An 18764-nucleotide genomic window follows, 5' to 3' on the forward strand; every position below is an offset into this window, starting at 1 on the left:
GCAGAGGATGTCAGGACTAAAGTCATGAATCAGGATAAGTTTGGTGTTAGCTGTGGGAAAACTGGTCCTTCAGACTCCAGCAGGGACTGTCAAACAGGATGCAGCAAAGCCAAGAAACAGATGCTGGGTTCATCCTAGTAAGCTTCCTCCTCAAGTTGGGAATGGTGTCTGATAACATCTTTGTCTCCTCAGGACATAAGATGCCACCTGGCAGAGAATAGCCATTCAATATGTATTCATTGAACGAAACTGAAAGACGATTTTAGGAACTGGGCACCTGGTACAGATAAGGAAACTGAAACAGATGAGATCGAATAGTCTCTAGATGATCAAACTCTCTAGACTCTTCCTCATAGTCCTGAGAGTAATGGCCATGTTCCTGGTCCTTAAGAAGAATCACTAGTTCATACAAACCTGGGACCTAAATTGATTTGAATCATGAAGTGGACCAACCCTTTGTCCTTCAGTGCCATCCCTTCTCCCTTTCCCATGTGGTTCCTGGCCTGGCCATCTAACACTGACTTGACTCCAACTCATCATCTAATCCTTGATAAGGTTCTGATATTATGATGTGTGATTCCATTTGTTCCTTGCCTTTTCCCAGAGAAACTTCTCACTTGGTATCATGAAACTCCAGCACATACACTGCCACCAATACCCCTCCACCATGCAGACATTTTTGCCATTCCAACATTTCCAAAACTCAGTGACACTATTGATACCACATTTGTTCAAGAATGGTTGGAAGCACATCATGAGTTTGCCTCTTGGTACACTTAGCAGCACAGGCTAAACCAGGAATCCTTCTCTTCTTCTTCCTTTATCAGGCCATCAGACATGAGGGAGTGTTGGTTGCTACGGTGATGGGGCTCAGAGCAGAACCAAAGCATGATTGTGACCTCCAGAGGTGATGGTAACTGAACACATGATTTCCAAGGGTCTTCTTCCTAAATTTCAAGGGTCCTCCCAAGGAAAATGGACATATTCTTTTTGGAAACAAAATTCTTCTACCAACAGATATATCCTGGAGATCCTCCAGGATCTCTTTGTCCTCTTTTACCACAAGTGATTAATTTAATTGCTCCCCCCACCCCATGATTAAAACTTAGTAGCTTCACCTGTGTCTTATTGTACAATTGTTATCTCATCCTTGCAAATAGCTTTTCTAAATCATTAAGCCAGCAAGAATTCCCATTAGTCCTCAGCATTGGCATTCAGCCCAAACACCCTAATCAATGTTAAAGTCCCCCCATATCACTTGGCTGAGTCAATCTAGGAATCTCTCTTCAGCAAGCATGGTCGGAGCTGAGCCCACAGGCTCTAGTGCTTAAGAAGACCAAGCAAAAAGAAGAAAGACAGAGATCCTCAGAGTCAGTAAATATCTTTTGGTTTTCTGGACTAATTTTCTATGGATGGACCTTCTTTGAGTTCTCTTAAGCCCTATCCTTGGTACCACAATCTTGTTTCAGTGACTGGTCTACTTGACTGTGCTTCTGTTCTCAATTGCTTTGAGAGAAGTATGGCTTGCTACTTCTAAATCAGAAGACAAAGCTAGCCTATCAGGATATCTGGTGCCTGCAGTTAGCTGTGGATGCCAGTTGACTATCTTCTTATTATTTATAATTGGTAATTAGAAAATCATCACTTATAATTATTCTTGACAGATATTGACTTCAGAGAATTATAGAAACATAGCTGTCCTTGAGGATTATCAGTAGAAAAACCATGTAGATAATTATATTGAGATCTTTAAAACGTGGCTCAATATTTCCAATTAGATTCACAGTTAGCTTTCAGATGTTTACATTGTTTTTAAAAGACAGAGTTTGGCTCTGAGTTTTAGATTCTGCGAGTATGAAACTGGCAGTTTCAGTCAGTTGCAAACCAATTTTATGTAGAACTTAGAATACTTTTTTTCAATTAACATTTGCATCATCTTAGATCTTAGAGGTGAAGGAGACCCAGGAAAGTCATTTTTTCTCCTTCTATTTTTCTGTGTGGACCACATCTAAGACATTCCATTCAGATAAAAATCTATTTTGTTGGTGAGAAAGCACAGAGCAGACACTTCCACCACCTCTCTAGGTAACCCAGGCTGGTTTCTGATATTTTATGGTTGGTGACTTAATGCATTTCCAATAAATGTTTTAGTGGTTTTGAATACGTTTTTTTAGAACCCAAGTACAAATACTAAACCAATCATCTGTGTTCCCTGGACAAATGGTTTGACTTCTTTACGTTCATTTTTTTTTCTCATCACCTTTTCAGGTTTACATATGAAATTGCACCAGTATTTGTCCTCATGGAGCAAATAACACTTAAGAAGATGAGAGAGATAGTTGGATGGTCAAGTAAAGATGGTGATGGGATATTTTCTCCTGGTATGTTTCTCTTCTCTTTCCCTGACTGTCCTCCAGATTTGTGGTATAGATCCTTGAGCTCCTTATCCTAAACATGAAGTGAGTTTGTGGAAGAATAATGACCTTAAAAAATATTTTTTTCAATACTCCTGCCCTATCTTTGTCAAGGTGAAGGCTAGCAAGAATGCTGCATTCTATGTGTAGTATCTAACAGAGCCTGTGCCTCACCTGTAAAAACGGACAAAGGTTGTGTTCAAATCATGCTAAACAACTCTAGTCTGTCAACAACAATTGGCTTAGTCTGGGGATCAGTGAATCAGCATTATCAATTGACTAATTTATTTCAGCCAAAATAGTGCATCTACTTTGAATCTCCAGTTTGATGTGGATACAATAAGAATCTTTAAAACAAGGACAGATATTCTTGGAAGTAAGAAGCACTGTGGGATGGTGTCAGAGAGAGCACGATTGTATACAAGGGGAAGAGAAGAAATATGAATTACAATTGTCCAGGCAATTCAAGTTGACCATGTTTTTTGTTTTTGTTTTTGTTTTTTTGTTTTTTTTAAATTTTTATTTATTTATTCATGAGAGACCTAGAGAGAGAGGCAGAGATATAGGCAGAGGGAGAAGCAGGTTCTCTGCAGGGGGCCTGATGAGGAACTCTACCCCAGGACCCCAGGATCACAGTCTGAGCCAAGGGCATGTGCTCAACCCCTGAGCCACCCAGGCATCCCCAAGTTGACCATGAACTTGCCTGTTTAATTGTCAAGGAGTTGATGCAAAAGTGATTAGTTTGTGTTGGCCAGACATACCTACTTAGTTACCTCTGTTCTACCTCTGACCTTTATTTAAGTAAACACGAGTTTGGTTTTATTTTAATAAACTTAGAGCTCCCTTAAATGAATCAATAACTCAGTTGACCTATTCTTTGAGGAAAGTATCCAGGCAATGTCACTGTTTCCTTCTGTAGGCTCCATTACTCTCTCTTTTTCTGTCTTTCTGATTCAGAGAATAGATTCATCTTTGTTCAGTAAATAGATGGAGCAGAAAGTGAAAGCAGGAAAGTTGTAACTCACCTGTCTCTTTGCAGCCACTGCCATTGCCACCGCTTATATTTCTGTCTAGGCTCCAGGTGGCATGGCTGTTGGAGTACATGAATCACCTCTAGCCAGATTGCCTAGATGGCTTTGCTAATGAGTGTGACTACTAGTATTCTCAAGGCAAAGGGGCCAGAGGGAAGCCCTGGCAATAGAGAAGCCAGCAAGATCTATCAGGATATGGTCCCTCCTCTTTCTGCATCCCTTGTCTTTTAAGACACCAGCTCAGCCTTTGTTATTAGAAACAACCATGATGGAGCTTCACACCTCCCAGTGTATCTGCTTGCTCATAGGGGGAGCCATCTCCAACATGTACAGCATCATGGCTGCTCGCTACAAGTTCTTCCCGGAAGTTAAGACAAAGGGCATGGCGGCCGTTCCCAAACTGGTCCTCTTCACCTCAGAACACGTGAGTTGGGTGCTCTCGCACGTTTATGGTGTTTTACAAGGGACTGATTTCTAACCTCCATCCTCTGTTTGTTGCAGAGTCACTATTCCATAAAGAAGGCTGGAGCTGCACTTGGCTTTGGAACTGACAATGTGATTTTGATAAAGTGCAACGAAAGGTAGGCAGAGGAAAGTGAATATTAGGTTCTTGATGTATTAAATGTGTTCATCTGTTAAATTTGTTTTATTGTGCTTAAGCACTGACTCAGTACAGTGTGCCAAGCTGCTAATGGTCTGTTGAAAATATCCGATTAAATTACTTTTTGCTGCTGCTGAAGTTTTTTTCATGTGCAATCTCATTGATTCTTCATTTTAATTTCTCTTCCTTTATAATAATTACAGGGGGAAGATAATTCCAGCTGACTTAGAAGCAAAAATTCTTGAAGCCAAGCAAAAGGTATGTATGTACTCTGTGGTGCACCTAAACTCTAGTGAATACAAATTTTTACAAATATCTTCTTTCTGCCAATAAAAGTCTTTGATAATATAAGAGGTAATTTTATTATGTTTCTAAAATTATATTCTCAGGTATTTGCTTATTTCCAACTTATGAGATGATTGCACTTTAAAGCTCTGTCTATACAATGTCATTTTTTTTAGAAAAATGAGAAATTCAGTCTTAATTAAGCCACTTGTCCTATCTTTATTATGCCAAGTGATTAGTTTGATGTACTTCAATAAATCCACTACCCAAGCATCATGAAGATACAGCCTAATTGAGCTTTTTACTTGCTACTTGTTAGGTATAATCTCATTTTAACAAATACCATTTTAGCTTAGGCTTCTGTTTGGCAAAATGCTTCCATGCCCTGGCAGATGGCCCATGGTACTTGGTGAATCCAGCCTCAATAAATTCTATTAAACAAAAAAAATCTCACAGAACAGATGTATCCACAAGATGCTGCCAGGTAGCTGTCAGGCATTTCCCAACTCCTTGTTTTGGTTAAATCCTTGTACCTCATTCTCTAGCTATAGCTTTTTTGCTGGTCGGTAGAGGAGATGGATGGAAATTCCGCTAGGATGGAGCAAGGGGCATGGGTGAAGCTGAGCTTGAAAAAACTCAGGACTGCTAGAGTCCCTTAAGCTTGTATTAGCCCTGTTACTCCACTTACTTATGTATTTCTTGTTCACATCAAAATTTTACTGTGTCCATTATTTGTGAATGTTTCTGCTTCTACCATGTTTTAAATAAACGAACAATGCTAGGGACACCTGGGTGGCTCAGTCACATAAGCTTCTGCCTTTGGCTCAGGTTATGATCCAGGGTCCTGGGATTCAGTCCAGCATCCGGCTCCTTGCTTCCCTGCTCAGTGGGGAGTCGGCTTCTCCCCCTCCCTCTGCAGCTCCTCCTGCTTGTGTTCTCTCACTCTCTCTGTCAAATAAATAAATAAAATCTTGTAAAAAATAAAAAATAAATAATGCTTCAGTATAATGATTACGCCAGTACACTTAGAGCAACAGAGCTTTGTAATACCCGGATGATGTTCAGAGCTACCTGCCCATCACTCCAAACATTTATTTTTCTTTAAAGATTTAATTTATTTATTCATGAGAGACACACAGAGAGAGGCAGAGACACAGGCAGAGGGAGAAGCAGGCTCCATGCACTGGGAGCCCGACGTGGGACTCGATCCCGGGTCTCCAGGATCATGCCCTGGGCCGAAGGTGGCGCTAAACCGCTGGGCCACCTGGGCTGCCCCCAAACATTTATTATTACTCTTTCCTGCTTTACTGTTTGCCATGGAACTTATCACTATTGAACATGCTGTGTATTTTGCTTATTTAATTTTGTTTGTTGTTTGTCACACACACACACACACACACACACACACACACACACACACTGACTAGATGTTAACTCCACAGGACAGAAATCTCCTTCTGTAGTGCTGACGGCTGTATTCCCTTGCAGCTCCACAACAGGGCCTGGCACATAAATGTCCCTCAAAATCTGTTTGTTGAATGAATGAGTAAATGGACCAACAAAGCATTTTCCCAGAGACAGTGTCTGACATCACGTCAGCTTAGCTGATCTCTGTCAGAAAGAAATGCCACGGCAGTTCTTATACTTCATGTGGAAAGGAGAGGGTTGGAAAGACTAATCAGCCTGTCTCTCTTCCCTTACAGGGATATGTTCCTCTTTACGTCAATGCAACTGCTGGCACGACTGTGTATGGGGCTTTTGATCCGATACAGGAGATTGCAGATATATGTGAGAAATATAACCTATGGCTGCATGTCGATGTAAGTGCTGGAACTCAGAGTGGCCAGTCCATTTGGGGGTGGCAACAGCTCTGCTTTATGATTTGCCACAAGCTTCTCCCAGTGCCCCAGCCGGTGCTCTCTACACATCACGTTAGCTCAGCCCTTCTGGCCTCTAGCTGGCCATTCATGACAAGTACATACTATGGGCCTGTACATCTTCTAGGACTCACCTAGCTGCTCACTGGCCCACCACCATCTTCTGTGGTTCTTGTGATAATACAGTCCCCACCACCTTTCCAGGAAGCTTTTGTCTAGAAAATAGGTGCAAAGTGGAATTTAGCTGGTTTCAGAGCGAAAAATGTCTAAGATACGATGTAGACAAAGTAGCCATGAATCCAGAAACTCATCTACCTGCCTTCAATCCAGTCATCTATGATACTTCTCAAAAACAAAACAAAGCAAAAAACATGTATCTGGTACATGTAAAAAAAAAAAAAAAAAAAAAAAGTCCTATGAGGAAGGTGTTATCAACCAAGAGATTTAGTCCCAAATTTTCCCAGGAACATAGAGACTGGGTGTATTTTTTCCTTTTTCTCTCTCCATGATCTTATGGCTATAACTTCTCATAACTGGACAGTTGGGTAATCTGCCCAACTGTTGAGCACATGACCACCAAAGGCTGCTCTTGTGTCATGTGGCATCCCAAGCTATTCAGTCAACTTGCATCAGGGCACCCACAAAAATGTCTAACTCTTGTGGAGAGACCCCCAAGCCTGGCATAGCTGCTGCCTTCTGAGTTTTATCAGGAGCCCTTAGAGTTCTACCCCAGGGAGAATCAGATGGCGCGCCCTGTCCTTTGTGTCACTTCCAGAGCCATGCTGGGGCTCACTGAGTGCCCCTGGCTTTCCGCAGTACTCTGGGCCTTTGGGTCTTGGTACCATAGGCTCAGGCCCGATTTACCAGCATCAGTCACACCACCGCTCTGAGGTTAACCTGGAGGAACTTTTGGAGAAGAAGTGACAGATGATAAATAGTTAGAACTGCCCCTGGTTGAACCATCAGTGTGGGTGTCTTTTGTCAAACAAACTCAACGTTTTTCACCATTTCCCTTCTCTCTCACATTTCACTAGGGGTGTGGAGTGATTGTTTGGGGATTCTAAAATGTCACTGCTCCCCCTCCCCTCCTGTCTCTGCCCCCACAGGCTGCCTGGGGCGGTGGGCTGCTCATGTCCCGGAAGCACCGCCACAAACTCAGCGGCATAGAAAGGTAAGGGCCTGAGCTCAGGGCCGCCTTCCATTCAGGCCATCAAACATGCTGCGCGGTCCAGTCCACTGATGTTCTCTACCCTGATTCCCAACGTCTTATTTCAATCTAAGTCCACTTTAGTTCAGTAGGCATTTATTGAGCAATTACTGTATTCGAGGCACTGGGGAACCAAACATGATTCCCAGTCAAAGGAGTCTTCAGTGAGCTCACAATATAGGAAAAACAGTTACAACACAACGTGATAAGCACAACGACAGGTGTGATTGCTGGGAGGCCGGGTGGTAGAGAAGAGAAGGTAGGCGGGGACCTAGGGGCTAAATGAGAGTTAGCCAAGGGCACAGAAATGGGCACTGGTTCAGTCCACTCTTCTTTCTCATTTAATTTACTGCTGAGAACACGATAGAACACTCAGTTGATCTAACTAATTTATTTTCTTTGCTCACTGTTTAGGTTTAGCAGGTGGTTCTAAGCCAAATATGATTGTTTTTTCTAGTTCTACTTTTTATTTTTTCTGGCCCAGTACCTGAGCCATTTCTGCACAAGCTCCCAACATGAAACCCTCACCCCCACCCCTTTGTTTCCTGTCCTCAATTACTGAGTTTACTTGGTGGGTGGTCAAATCCTCTGGCATGTTTGGATCTTGCACCCATTGCAAATGGCAGTCCCCTCTGCTGTCACCTACAGTGGCTGAGGAGGCAAAGAAGGTTACCCAGAGGAGCACCGAGACATCAAAACCCACCTCCACCCAGAAGAACCAGGCCCCTACCCCGCCAGCTAGAAGAAGGATCATTTCTTGTGTTCACTTGCTAACCTGGCACATTTCATATCAGGAACAGAAGCTTCTGATTAGAGAGAATGCAGTCATAAGCCAAATATGACTTTAACCTGGCTCCAAAATATTGATCCAGAATGAACTCACCTTGATTCATTCATTCATTCAGCAAATATTTCCTGAGCACCTATCACGAGCCAGGCAGCCATGAATGTGAATACTCAGTTACCTGCCTTCAGTCCAGCCACCTGTGGCACTTTTCTATGAAAAAATATGTATCTGGTACATGTAGGAAAAATAAGGCAGTTTCTAAAAAGCATTATCAACGAAGGGATTTACCTTCCTGAAGCTTCCTGTCCAGTAGAAGGATGATGACAGAAACGGGGGTAACTTGTTTAAAGTTACACATCAGTGTTTATCCATAAACAGATATTTAGTCTGTCTCATAGTAAAGAAAAACAAAGCAGAATTAGGGTAACAGTGAGGACAAAGGCATGCTGAGACGGGGTAGTCAGAGGCCTTCCTGAGGATGTGACATTTTAGCAGATCCTGGGATAAAGGGGGACAGGAAGCAAGGATACATAAAAGAGCATTCCAGATGGTAAAAGGGCAAGTGCAAAGGCCCTGAAGTAGGGTTGTTCTTGGCAAGTTGGAGGACCATCAAAGAGACCGGTGTGGCTGAAGCAAAGTAGAGAGAGGTGAGAGCAGACGGAGGGAAGAGGTGGACGGGGCGGGGGGCAGGGAAAGTGCACCAGTGGCTTCTCTCACAGCCAGGACTCTGGCTTGAGTCTTAGGTGCCTCTACTCTGCCTCTTTCCTTCTGGCTCGGTCTTGAAAGGCCAGTGTCAAGGTGAGTGGAGCTGACTCTCTGAAGCATAATCATCGGATAATATAGGAAATGGAGATGAGCCAATCCAACTGTACTTTAGATTTTTCAGGCCATTTTCATTTTCCATCTTTTGAGTCTAGGAAAACCTGAAAGGTTTAGCTTTTTCAAACATCTTGAAGCACATATGTCTTCTGGAAGAAATTGAATCCGTATCATGTCTTTATGATTTTACATTTGTAACAGCCAAGAGTCATTTGCTTCAGTCCTCTAGGACATTCAAAAAACCATTTAAGACATTTTTTGAGACCTAAATACATGTTTTTAAAGAGTCAGTGAATGATAGCTATGAGAAAATTGATTAAATGCCCTGCCTTTTAAATATGGCTTGACACTGATGATTTTTACTGAGATAAACATTTAGTCACCTTTTCAAAGAATTCTTCACAGGGCTCTTTCACAAAGGTTATTCTACTATGTGCAAAGGGGCGAAAGTACTTCAGGCCTTACTTCTCCTCGAAACACAGTACACACCCTAGAGTCACATAGACACTAAATTATTTTCCGCCTAAAGGAGCTCAGCAGAATGAAGAGGTTAAAAATTCACAGCAAGGATTTAGCTCTAGGGAGGACAGAGGCAGGATAGTTCAGAGCCAATTGCTGTGCCTGGGGAAAACATCCTTCACGGGTATTAAGGTGCAGAGGCCAGCTGTGGGCCGGCCCATATTGGGAGGAGTCTGGAAACCACTGGAGCAAGTTACCCCCGTTCCTGTCATCATAGACTGTACCGACTTGTCCCTGTGATGGCTTAGCTAGCCTGCTCCTTAACCCTTTTATTGTGTCTGAACGACTGCTGTGGTTGCTAGGAAACCGTGTTTGTTCAGCTACCACTGCAGCCTACACTGGCAATATCAGGTTCATTTGGCACTTAAACAATGCTGCTAAGTAGTCAAAACCTTGAATTACCTAAATGATCCTTGCTTTTAGGTGTCACTCTTCATACCACCTCCTAAGCAGGTAGGTCAGCATTGCCAGCCCATTTTATAAATAAGAACAGGAAGGTAGAAAGAAGCCAGGATCTGGCTCCTAGAGGGAGGCAGGCTAGCGAAGAGTTGTGAGCACTGGCCCTGTCGTCAGACTCCTTAGACTTGAATCTTGGCTCTGGCACTTCCCAGCTGTTTGACTTTGGGTATTTAACCCTTTCATGCTTCTGTTTCTCCACGTAAAATAGAGGTAATGATAGTCCCTGCCTTGCAGGGTTGTTGTGAGAATTAGATATTCCAAGAATGGTTATTAGCATTTTGTATTTATCCTTTATCAACTTCTGTGAGGCAGACGCTATTCTCCCCATTTTACAGATGGGAAAACCGAGGCACAGAGAAATTATGTTACTTGCCCAAACTAGCAAATGGCAGAGCCAGCATTCAGACTTGGACAGTCTGGCTCCAAAGCCTGAGTTCCTAACCACTGAGGTCATGCCTGCGAAGCTCTCAGGACAACAGGACACGTCATAAACACTCTTCATAAATGTTAGCTGTTATTAATAGCCATTATTTAGAAGAGGCAGTGTGCAACCCAGGACCCTGAGATTGGCTACTTGACTAGCCAATCTGGGGAGCAAGGCATCGAAAACGTACACTGGCCCCAGTTGCAACGGGTTGCATTTTCCTCAAGAGGACAGTTGCGTCTTGCTGACTCCTGCGCCTTCTCCTCAGAGCATATCATGTGCTTCTTTCAGGGCCAACTCAGTCACCTGGAACCCTCACAAGATGATGGGCGTGCTGTTGCAGTGCTCTGCCATTCTTGTCAAGGAAAAGGTCTGTGCTCCCTCCAAAGATGAGCCGGCAGCCTGAATGTCCTTTACGAGGCACAAGAAGAGAAGAGCATAGGGTTTGGGGAGGGGAGGGGTTGCTTTCTTACTATACTTGCCAGACACCGAGGTTGACAGCCCCACTGAGACTACCATTGCTGTCCTTCCTGCCCTTGCCTCTCAGCCTCCAGCCAGCTCCTGCCTCCTCTGGGCTCTCGCCCTCCACTGCCCTTCCTACTACTGTTCAGTCTCAGGGCCCTGCCTGTGACCAAAACTATAAGGGCATCATTTCATTGCTCATTCCTTTGTGTTTGGACAGGCAAAAGTGAAAGCCATTGGGTGAGCCAGCAACTCTCATCTCAGTGAATACAAAGAGATCTCCCTGGAACATACTATAGGTCTTTAGCATGAATTTGTGGTCTGAAGAGCTGAGGTCAGTTGGGAATAACTGCAAATGTCAACTTAGAGCAACAAGGAATGTTGGCTAAAAAGCTTCTGTAAATGAGTTAGTTCTTTAAGCATCTAGTAATGGGACCCTGCTCTCAAAAGCACTGTTGCTCCAGTAAAATGTTTGCGCACTGAGGCTATTCCAAAAATCTGTCTCCAGCTTGTAGGATCCGGAGCCTGCCCAAACTCTTTACTACTTTCCTAATAGAGTGTCTGTTAACAGTACAGGAGATCCTGGAAAAGACTAGAAGACTTTGGGTGGGGTGGTGGGGCAGTGCTTGGAGGGAGGAAAATTTTTCACAGTGTGAGACTATCTCCAGCCACTGCAGGAATTTTATATTCCCAGCCCCTGTCCACTGAATGCCATAGCACTTCCTGGTCTTGGAAACAACCCAACACTCCCACACACATTTCTAAATGCCCCCTAGAGGGACAGTGGATCCCTTGTTGTAAGCACCTGAGACAAAAAATCATTTTCTAATCAGAGTAACCGAGAGAAAGGGGCAAAGGTGTTTTCCAGGGGTGGTTTTCAAGAAAGACATCAGAACAAATGGAAGGCCCCTAAAGACATGAGAAGAAAGGTCACATGTGATTCCAAGTCCCTCCTTCCACCAGCCCTGTTTCAAAGTCATTTACAACTCTGCTGTGAATACAGACGCAAACTCATCTTGATTTTCACAATAGGGTATACTCCAAGGATGCAACCAGATGTGTGCAGGATACCTTTTCCAGCCAGACAAGCAGTACGACGTCTCTTATGACACTGGGGACAAGGCAATCCAGTGTGGTCGCCACGTGGACATTTTCAAGTTCTGGCTGATGTGGAAAGCAAAGGTATGAAGGAGAGAATTCAGGAAATAGAGCAGAAATGCAATCTGCATAGGCTGCCTGGCAAAAGAGAGGCAAAGATATATCACAGATAGTTTAATATGTGTGCAATCAATATCTAGATAATTGAGTTAACTATATTTTCTTTGTTTGCAAATGAGATCACTTTATCCTTTATGTCAAAATCTCCCTCCTTCCATTCAGTCTCCTCAATTTGAATTAACATGAAGTTTTCTTGTAACTTTCTCTTATAACAACTAAAACTTTTGCCAAGATAGAGACTTCCTCTGTAATCCTTAGGGATGCTGAAATTATATAGTGCAGATATAGAGAATGTAAGATTATTTGTACTTTATATGCCATTTTGGAAAATCGCATGCTTTATTCTGAGAAATCCTACTGCTAGACTAAGGCATGCCACGTCTATATTTATCAATCTTTTGGGGTGCATTTCTGTATCTAGAAAAAAAAAGCAGATGATTGAAATTTCCCTCTAAATATGGGTAGGGAAGAGGATTTTGACTATTGTTTTAAAAGTATTTGTATGCAATCAATTAAGGCAATTTTGATTTCACGGCTTTATATTGCAACCATTGTTTTGATTCACCTCCTGTAAATTTTAATAATTTCCACATTTAAGATTGTATCTACTAATACCAAAACAACAAGGTTTTCCAGCAATATATCTAGTCAAATGTTTTTTCTGTAGGAAGGATTTGATGGATTATTATTTTTTTTCCTCATTAAGTCATTTTGTCTTAATATAGATATAGCCTGATTTCTACCACAAAGCAATCGTGGGTATTTTACACATATAAATAGCCATGAATTCATTTTGCCCAAAATAACCTCTTGAACCATCTGCAAGGAGTTTGGCTCATAGTGAATTGATGGCTGAGGTGGGGCCCTGGTGCTGGCTTCTTTCTCAAGTGGAAAGTGGACTAGCCAAGGAAATCACACTCAGCAATGACTACTTGGGGAGGCTCATGCTTTGCCTATGTTGGACCCTGCCCTGGCCCATTAACAACCTACAAACCAGCCTTGCGCATCTGCTCGCCTTGTTAACACCAACCCATTCAACAACCCCATGCTGTTGTTATTAATCAGCCGTGCTGGCTTTTGAAACTCACGCTCAACCAGTTTGTCAATAGCTGGAGCTATTGCAATCTTAGGGCATGTCCTGAGACTGGTGGCTTCCCCACCTGCCTGCCTGCTTGACACCAGAAAGGGATAATACTGTATTATGTGGAAGGTAGCCTCCCAGGGAGGATGGGGACATGCTCGGCTAGGACTTACTGCTGGGGAAGGTGGGTGCTAAAGCAGTATTTCACAAACTCCATGGTGAAGAACCAGTTGTTTTTTTTTAACCTATCATGGACCAATACAATAGATGATGAGGAATTACCAGAAACATTAAAGCTTAAACATTAATTTTTTAAACTAGAGTCTGTAGACATAAAATTACTGTCAAATGCTGTTAAAGATTTTTACTGCTTAATCTCAATTCCTGTTCTCAAATTATCATGGACCAGTTGTAGTTTATGGACTGGCCTCATTCCATAGGTCACACTTTGAGCAGCACTATCCTAAAGCAAACTAACAATAGGCTTCAGGCCCATGCTGTGGGTAAGTAGAGGGGAGCTACAAGCCCTATTGAGACTTACTGCCCAGAGACTAGAGCACCTTCAAAAGAGAATAGACGTACTTCATCTTCTCGTTTGCAAGGCCTGAAGAAACTGCACTCATTGAATTAGGTAGCTCTTCTAACCATCTTCAAGGTTACTCTGGTAGGTATTTCCAGTAGACAGGGTCAGCGTAGCTTTCTCAAATGCTCATCACAGGAAAATGCAACCCATTACCAACACACATGACTTTTCTTTTCCTAAACCAGGGCACAGTGGGATTTGAAAATCAGATCAACAAATGCTTGGAATTGGCCGAATACCTCTATGCCAAGATTAAAAACAGAGAAGAATTTGAGATGGTTTTCGACGGTGAGGTAAGTTGTCATCATAGACTAGAAGCACAGCATTTCCAGAAAATTTCGTGAGGGATGCTCCCGAAGCCATATTTACCCACATTGCCAGAAGCTGCTTCTGAATTTTTATTTTTTTATGTACTCTTCATTTAATTCCCTCTGTGTCTATGAGCTTCTCTTTTGATAGCATTGGGATGACATTTGCCCTTGGTCTTTTCTAAAATGGTACAGCTCTTGACCAGCCCTTTGCAGACAAGAGGCCTTTGCTTGGCGTATTTGAATCCTTTATTTTTCCTGGGTATGTCTTATTATTGTGTTGAACCTGCATGATAAATTATTTCTCAGTTCCAGGAAGTTCATAAGATACATGTATCTTTGTCTCCCAAGACTGGATCTAAAATGAAGTTCTACTTTACATAAATTCATGATGAGGAGAGCAAGATAAAATTGTTTCTGCCCTGGGGCACCTGGGTGGCTCAGCTGGTTAAGCATCCTACTCTTAATATCAGTTCAGGTCATGATCTCAGGGCTGTGAGTTCAAGCCCCGCATCTGGCTCACCTAGTGGGCGTGAAGCCTGTTTAAGATCTCTCTGCCTCTCCCTCTCCCTCTGCCCCTCTCCTCCTCCCCTCACCTCAAAAAATTTTTTTGTTGTTTCAGCCCTGAGTTCATATCCACATTGCACACAATAAGAAGCTTGTCTTAATACTATTGACTGAATGCTTGCCGTGTGCCAGATTCCAGGCCATAAACTGGGTTATATAGTAGTGACCAAAACTGACACTGTCTCTGCCCTAATAGAGCTCACAGTTGGACAAAGAAAGTTGGAATAGGAGCCAGCGTTCAATAAAAGATAATCTATTCATAAACCAGTATAATATAACACCACCTACATTCAGTTTGGTCTATTCATCAGGCAACCTGAACTATCAGGAACACACTAGAGAGTTACAAAATGAGGAAGAAAAAGCCCTGAGCAGTTCAACTTAATGATACGGTGGTCATGCCTTTCACCTATGGGACCAAACTTGGATCATTTACACTATTTTAAACATTCTAGCAGATTAGAGACAAATGTGATATCTCCAGCCAGTTAGAGGCAGGCAGAGTGAGGCAAACAGCAGCTAGGAAGGAAATTGAAAAATTATGGCAAGAATACAGAAGAACTCGAAAAGGATAGGAGTTTTTAGAGCAAGGACACTAAACAGTTCTAGGCATCTCAGTGAGACTGTCTTACGGTTTAGATGTCATATTAAAGTTCATTATAGTAATCCCGAGTCATCAAGAGAAGACTCAATATCAAAATAATACTCTCATAAAATATTTAGTGTGCTCAGCCGAGCATCGTCCATATAAGAGGCACTACAAAATGGCAAGATGAATGACACTCTTTTTTAAAAAACTACCCAAATGTAATAGTTTTTTAACACTTCAGTGTTTAAAGGTGATAACTTTGAGACCCTGAATGGGGTGTCTGGGTGGCTCAGTCAGTTGAGCAGCTGTCTCTTGGTTTTGGCTCTGGTCATGTCTTGTGGTCCTGAGATCCAGGTCATAGTCTTGGAGTGTGAGAGTGAGCTCTGCATCTGGCTCTGTGCTCAGCCCAGTGGGCTTGTCCCCCTTCCTCCCCCACTGCCCCTCCCCTCTCTGCCCCCCTGCCCCTATCCCCACTTGCTCATACTTTCTTTCTTTCTCTAAAGTAGATAAATGAAATCTTTTTTAAAAAAATGTGGTCTTTGGTCATCTAGAAAATTGGCTATAGGAAACAGCTCTCTTGTCAGATATGACAGGGTAACTAGGCATTTTTCTCCCTAGTATAGAAGTAACGTTGCCTTCAAGATGAACTTGAAGCCTCCCCCCCTTTTTAAAGATTTTATTTATTTATTAGAGAGCAAACATGATCAGGGTAGGGGCAGAGGGAGAAGCAGACTCCCTGCTGGGCAGGGAAGATGACGTGGGACTCGATCCCAGGACCATGAGATCATGACCTGAGCTGAAGGCAGATAGTTAGCCATCTAAGCCTCCCAGGCGCCCCTTGAAGCCCTTTTTAAAACACATATATATTTTTGATCTGAGAGCCTCCCACCAAAGGTACATAAGGGTTTGGGAACAGATTTCTTTCAAGTTCTCATAATTTTCTGGTTTGTTTCTGAAAATCTCTGCAGCCTGAGCATACAAACGTCTGTTTCTGGTATATTCCACAAAGCCTCAGGGGCATTCCAGATAGCCCTGAACGACGGGAAAAACTACACAGGGTATGGAATCTCTCCTTGTCTCATCTAACCCTCTACAATTTCTGACTGGTCAGAACATCCATACTTTAATGTGTCCTTCTTATGGAGGAGAAATAACAAAATAAAGACTTGGGGTGGTAGGGAGCCATCTTGTTATATTCTCTCTGAATCTGGATTATCCCTTTACTGAGATTCAGACATAGGGGGAACCTCTAAAGGACGCATCCCTGCCTTAAGTTGATGGGGCTGTATGTGGGGCAATTGAATGATATACCTATTCCTAGGAACTTCCAAATTAAGTTTATCTATTAAAATGTCTTTTACTAAGGTCAAGTCCACTCTAATGCTGATTCATTCTAGCCATTGATTTCTATATCCAGTTTATTATTTGTAGATGTTGGTATTAGTATTTAATTTATATAATATCTCATTCATCTAACAAAATATTCACTGAGCATAGTCTGTGTGCCAGGCAGTATCCTGGGCTCTGGATTATTCAGAAGACTTAATTTGTGTTGTAGCCCATAAGAATGTTTTGTTTTTGTTTTTCATTTTATCATTGTTCTATGACTGGCTTTCAAAATTCAGTCACACAGTAGTTTCTGAGGGAATTTATGATTGGGTAGATAGACTCAGTCATTGGATATTAACCACAAAAGAAACTTGTATAAAATATTTGCCTTTATGCCAGTATAAATTCAGAGAGTGAAGCCAATTGCTCTTTCTTTCAACTAAGAAATGGGTTGCATTGTTGAAAAGAGAGTGGTGTTAATACTGGTCTTGAGTTTTGTTTTATGCTTTCCATCACAAGGTGGCTCCCAAAATCAAAGCCCTGATGATGGAGTCTGGCACAACGATGGTTGGCTACCAGCCTCAGGGGGACAAGGCCAACTTTTTCCGGATGGTCATCTCGAACCCAGCTGCTACACAGTCTGATATTGACTTCCTCATTGAGGAGATAGAAAGACTGGGCCAGGATCTGTAATTGGCCTCTACAGAACACAAATTTATGGGAGTCCCCTTTCCTTCCGGCACTCTAGGACAACCTCCATAAATTGCTGAAACACATAGGCTATCTCACTGAGGGAAAATATAATATCTTGAAGAATACTGTTTAAACCTTACTTAAGCTTGTTATAGTTAGTAGGAAATAACGTTCTTTTTAAAAAGTTGCACATTAGGAACACAGTATATATGTACAGTTATATATACCTCTCTCTCTCTATGTATATGTATGTATAGTGAGTGTGGCTTGGTGATAGATCACAGCATGTCTCCCACTCCAAGAAAATTAACTTTACCTTCAGCAGTTTCTGAGGGCCAAACATGCTGCAAACCAGCTTGCCCAACAATCCCAGGAAAGATGTTTTTTAAGACATTGTCACAGGGACCAAGGAACATACTGTTGGCGAGAGTTGACCTTGTTGTCAGTGTTTCTCCTGCCTGAGGTGATGACAGATGAGACAAAGTACCACTAGCTGACAAGAGTCACACCCTCTCCATTAGTACCCTGTTAAGGGAAAATCCTAGCAGAGTCATTGCTACAGGTATACTGTTGTTGTATTTTTAGAGACTGATTTGTGCAGAATTGTGTATATTTCTGTTGTCTGACCTTTTGGGGGTAGGGGAAGAACACATGTAATGATTTCAAGGACTGTTTAAATTGTAGGTAAATGAAATAATTCCTTATTTATATTCAGAGATTTACCATGTTAAAGAGGCGTCTTGTATTTTCTTCCCATTTGTAATGTATCTTATTTATATATATTAATGCAGTAAGTTCAGAAAACTGTTTATGGTATTTTCGTGCATTTGTGAGCCAAAGAAAAAAAGATTAAAATTAGTGAGACTTGTATTTATATTAGAGTACCCTTAAAATAATGATCGAAGCATCAGTTTACTGTCTGTAAGAGAATTCTGATACTGTACATAGAGTCATCTATATGGAAATCCCTGACTTAAATAGCATCTGCTCTTCTATTACCCTCTCTGTCTGGCTGTATGTCTGGTGTTCTCAATGCTTTTCTAGTAACTGTTGGATAATAACTAGATCTCCTGTAATTTTGTAGTAGTTCATGACCAATCTCTGTGACTCGCTTAGCTCAAACCTAAGGCACCGTTTCCGAAGACCTTCTGAAGAGCTCCGATAAATTGACCAGGCTCACAACTGTTTCTGAGGAAAGGAAATTCACACTGTGCGTTTTAGAGTATGCAAGAAGAATATAAATAAATAAATAAATAAATAAATAAATAAATATTCTCCATGGAGAATTTGAACAAACTTTTCTTCTAGTTTGTGTTTCAGACACAGAGCCTTCCAGGGATGGTTACAGACTCCCCTTTCCACCCGCTGCCTTTAGGTGATGGGAACTACCCTTCTTAAGCTGGGACTTACCCCACTGTCACAGGTGCCCAAACCCCTGACCTGTAAAATCATTATAATTGCAATTAAATAAAATTTGCAATTCAAGCCGGGGGGTGGGGGACGGTGGGGAA

The 18764-nt window shown here is 42.1% G+C and overlaps 1 protein-coding gene across 1 annotated transcript in view; it reads left to right on the plus strand.

Moving 5' to 3' along the window:
- Positions 1–18549, plus strand: part of GAD1 (glutamate decarboxylase 1) — a 42190-nt gene extending 23641 nt beyond the window's left edge. The window contains exons 7-17 of the mRNA XM_025460136.3: positions 2269–2381; positions 3754–3869; positions 3947–4026; positions 4250–4304; positions 6035–6151; positions 7315–7379; positions 10715–10793; positions 11918–12067; positions 13953–14060; positions 16200–16289; positions 17080–18549. Coding sequence (XP_025315921.1) covers positions 2269–2381; positions 3754–3869; positions 3947–4026; positions 4250–4304; positions 6035–6151; positions 7315–7379; positions 10715–10793; positions 11918–12067; positions 13953–14060; positions 16200–16289; positions 17080–17253 — 1147 coding nt within the window. The 3' untranslated portion in view covers positions 17254–18549. The remainder of the gene's footprint in view (positions 1–2268; positions 2382–3753; positions 3870–3946; positions 4027–4249; positions 4305–6034; positions 6152–7314; positions 7380–10714; positions 10794–11917; positions 12068–13952; positions 14061–16199; positions 16290–17079) is intronic.
- The last annotated feature ends 215 nt before the right edge of the window (positions 18550–18764 follow it).

This window comes from Canis lupus, chromosome 36, assembly GCF_003254725.2.
Source record: "Canis lupus dingo isolate Sandy chromosome 36, ASM325472v2, whole genome shotgun sequence".
Taxonomy (NCBI): domain Eukaryota; kingdom Metazoa; phylum Chordata; class Mammalia; order Carnivora; family Canidae; genus Canis; species Canis lupus.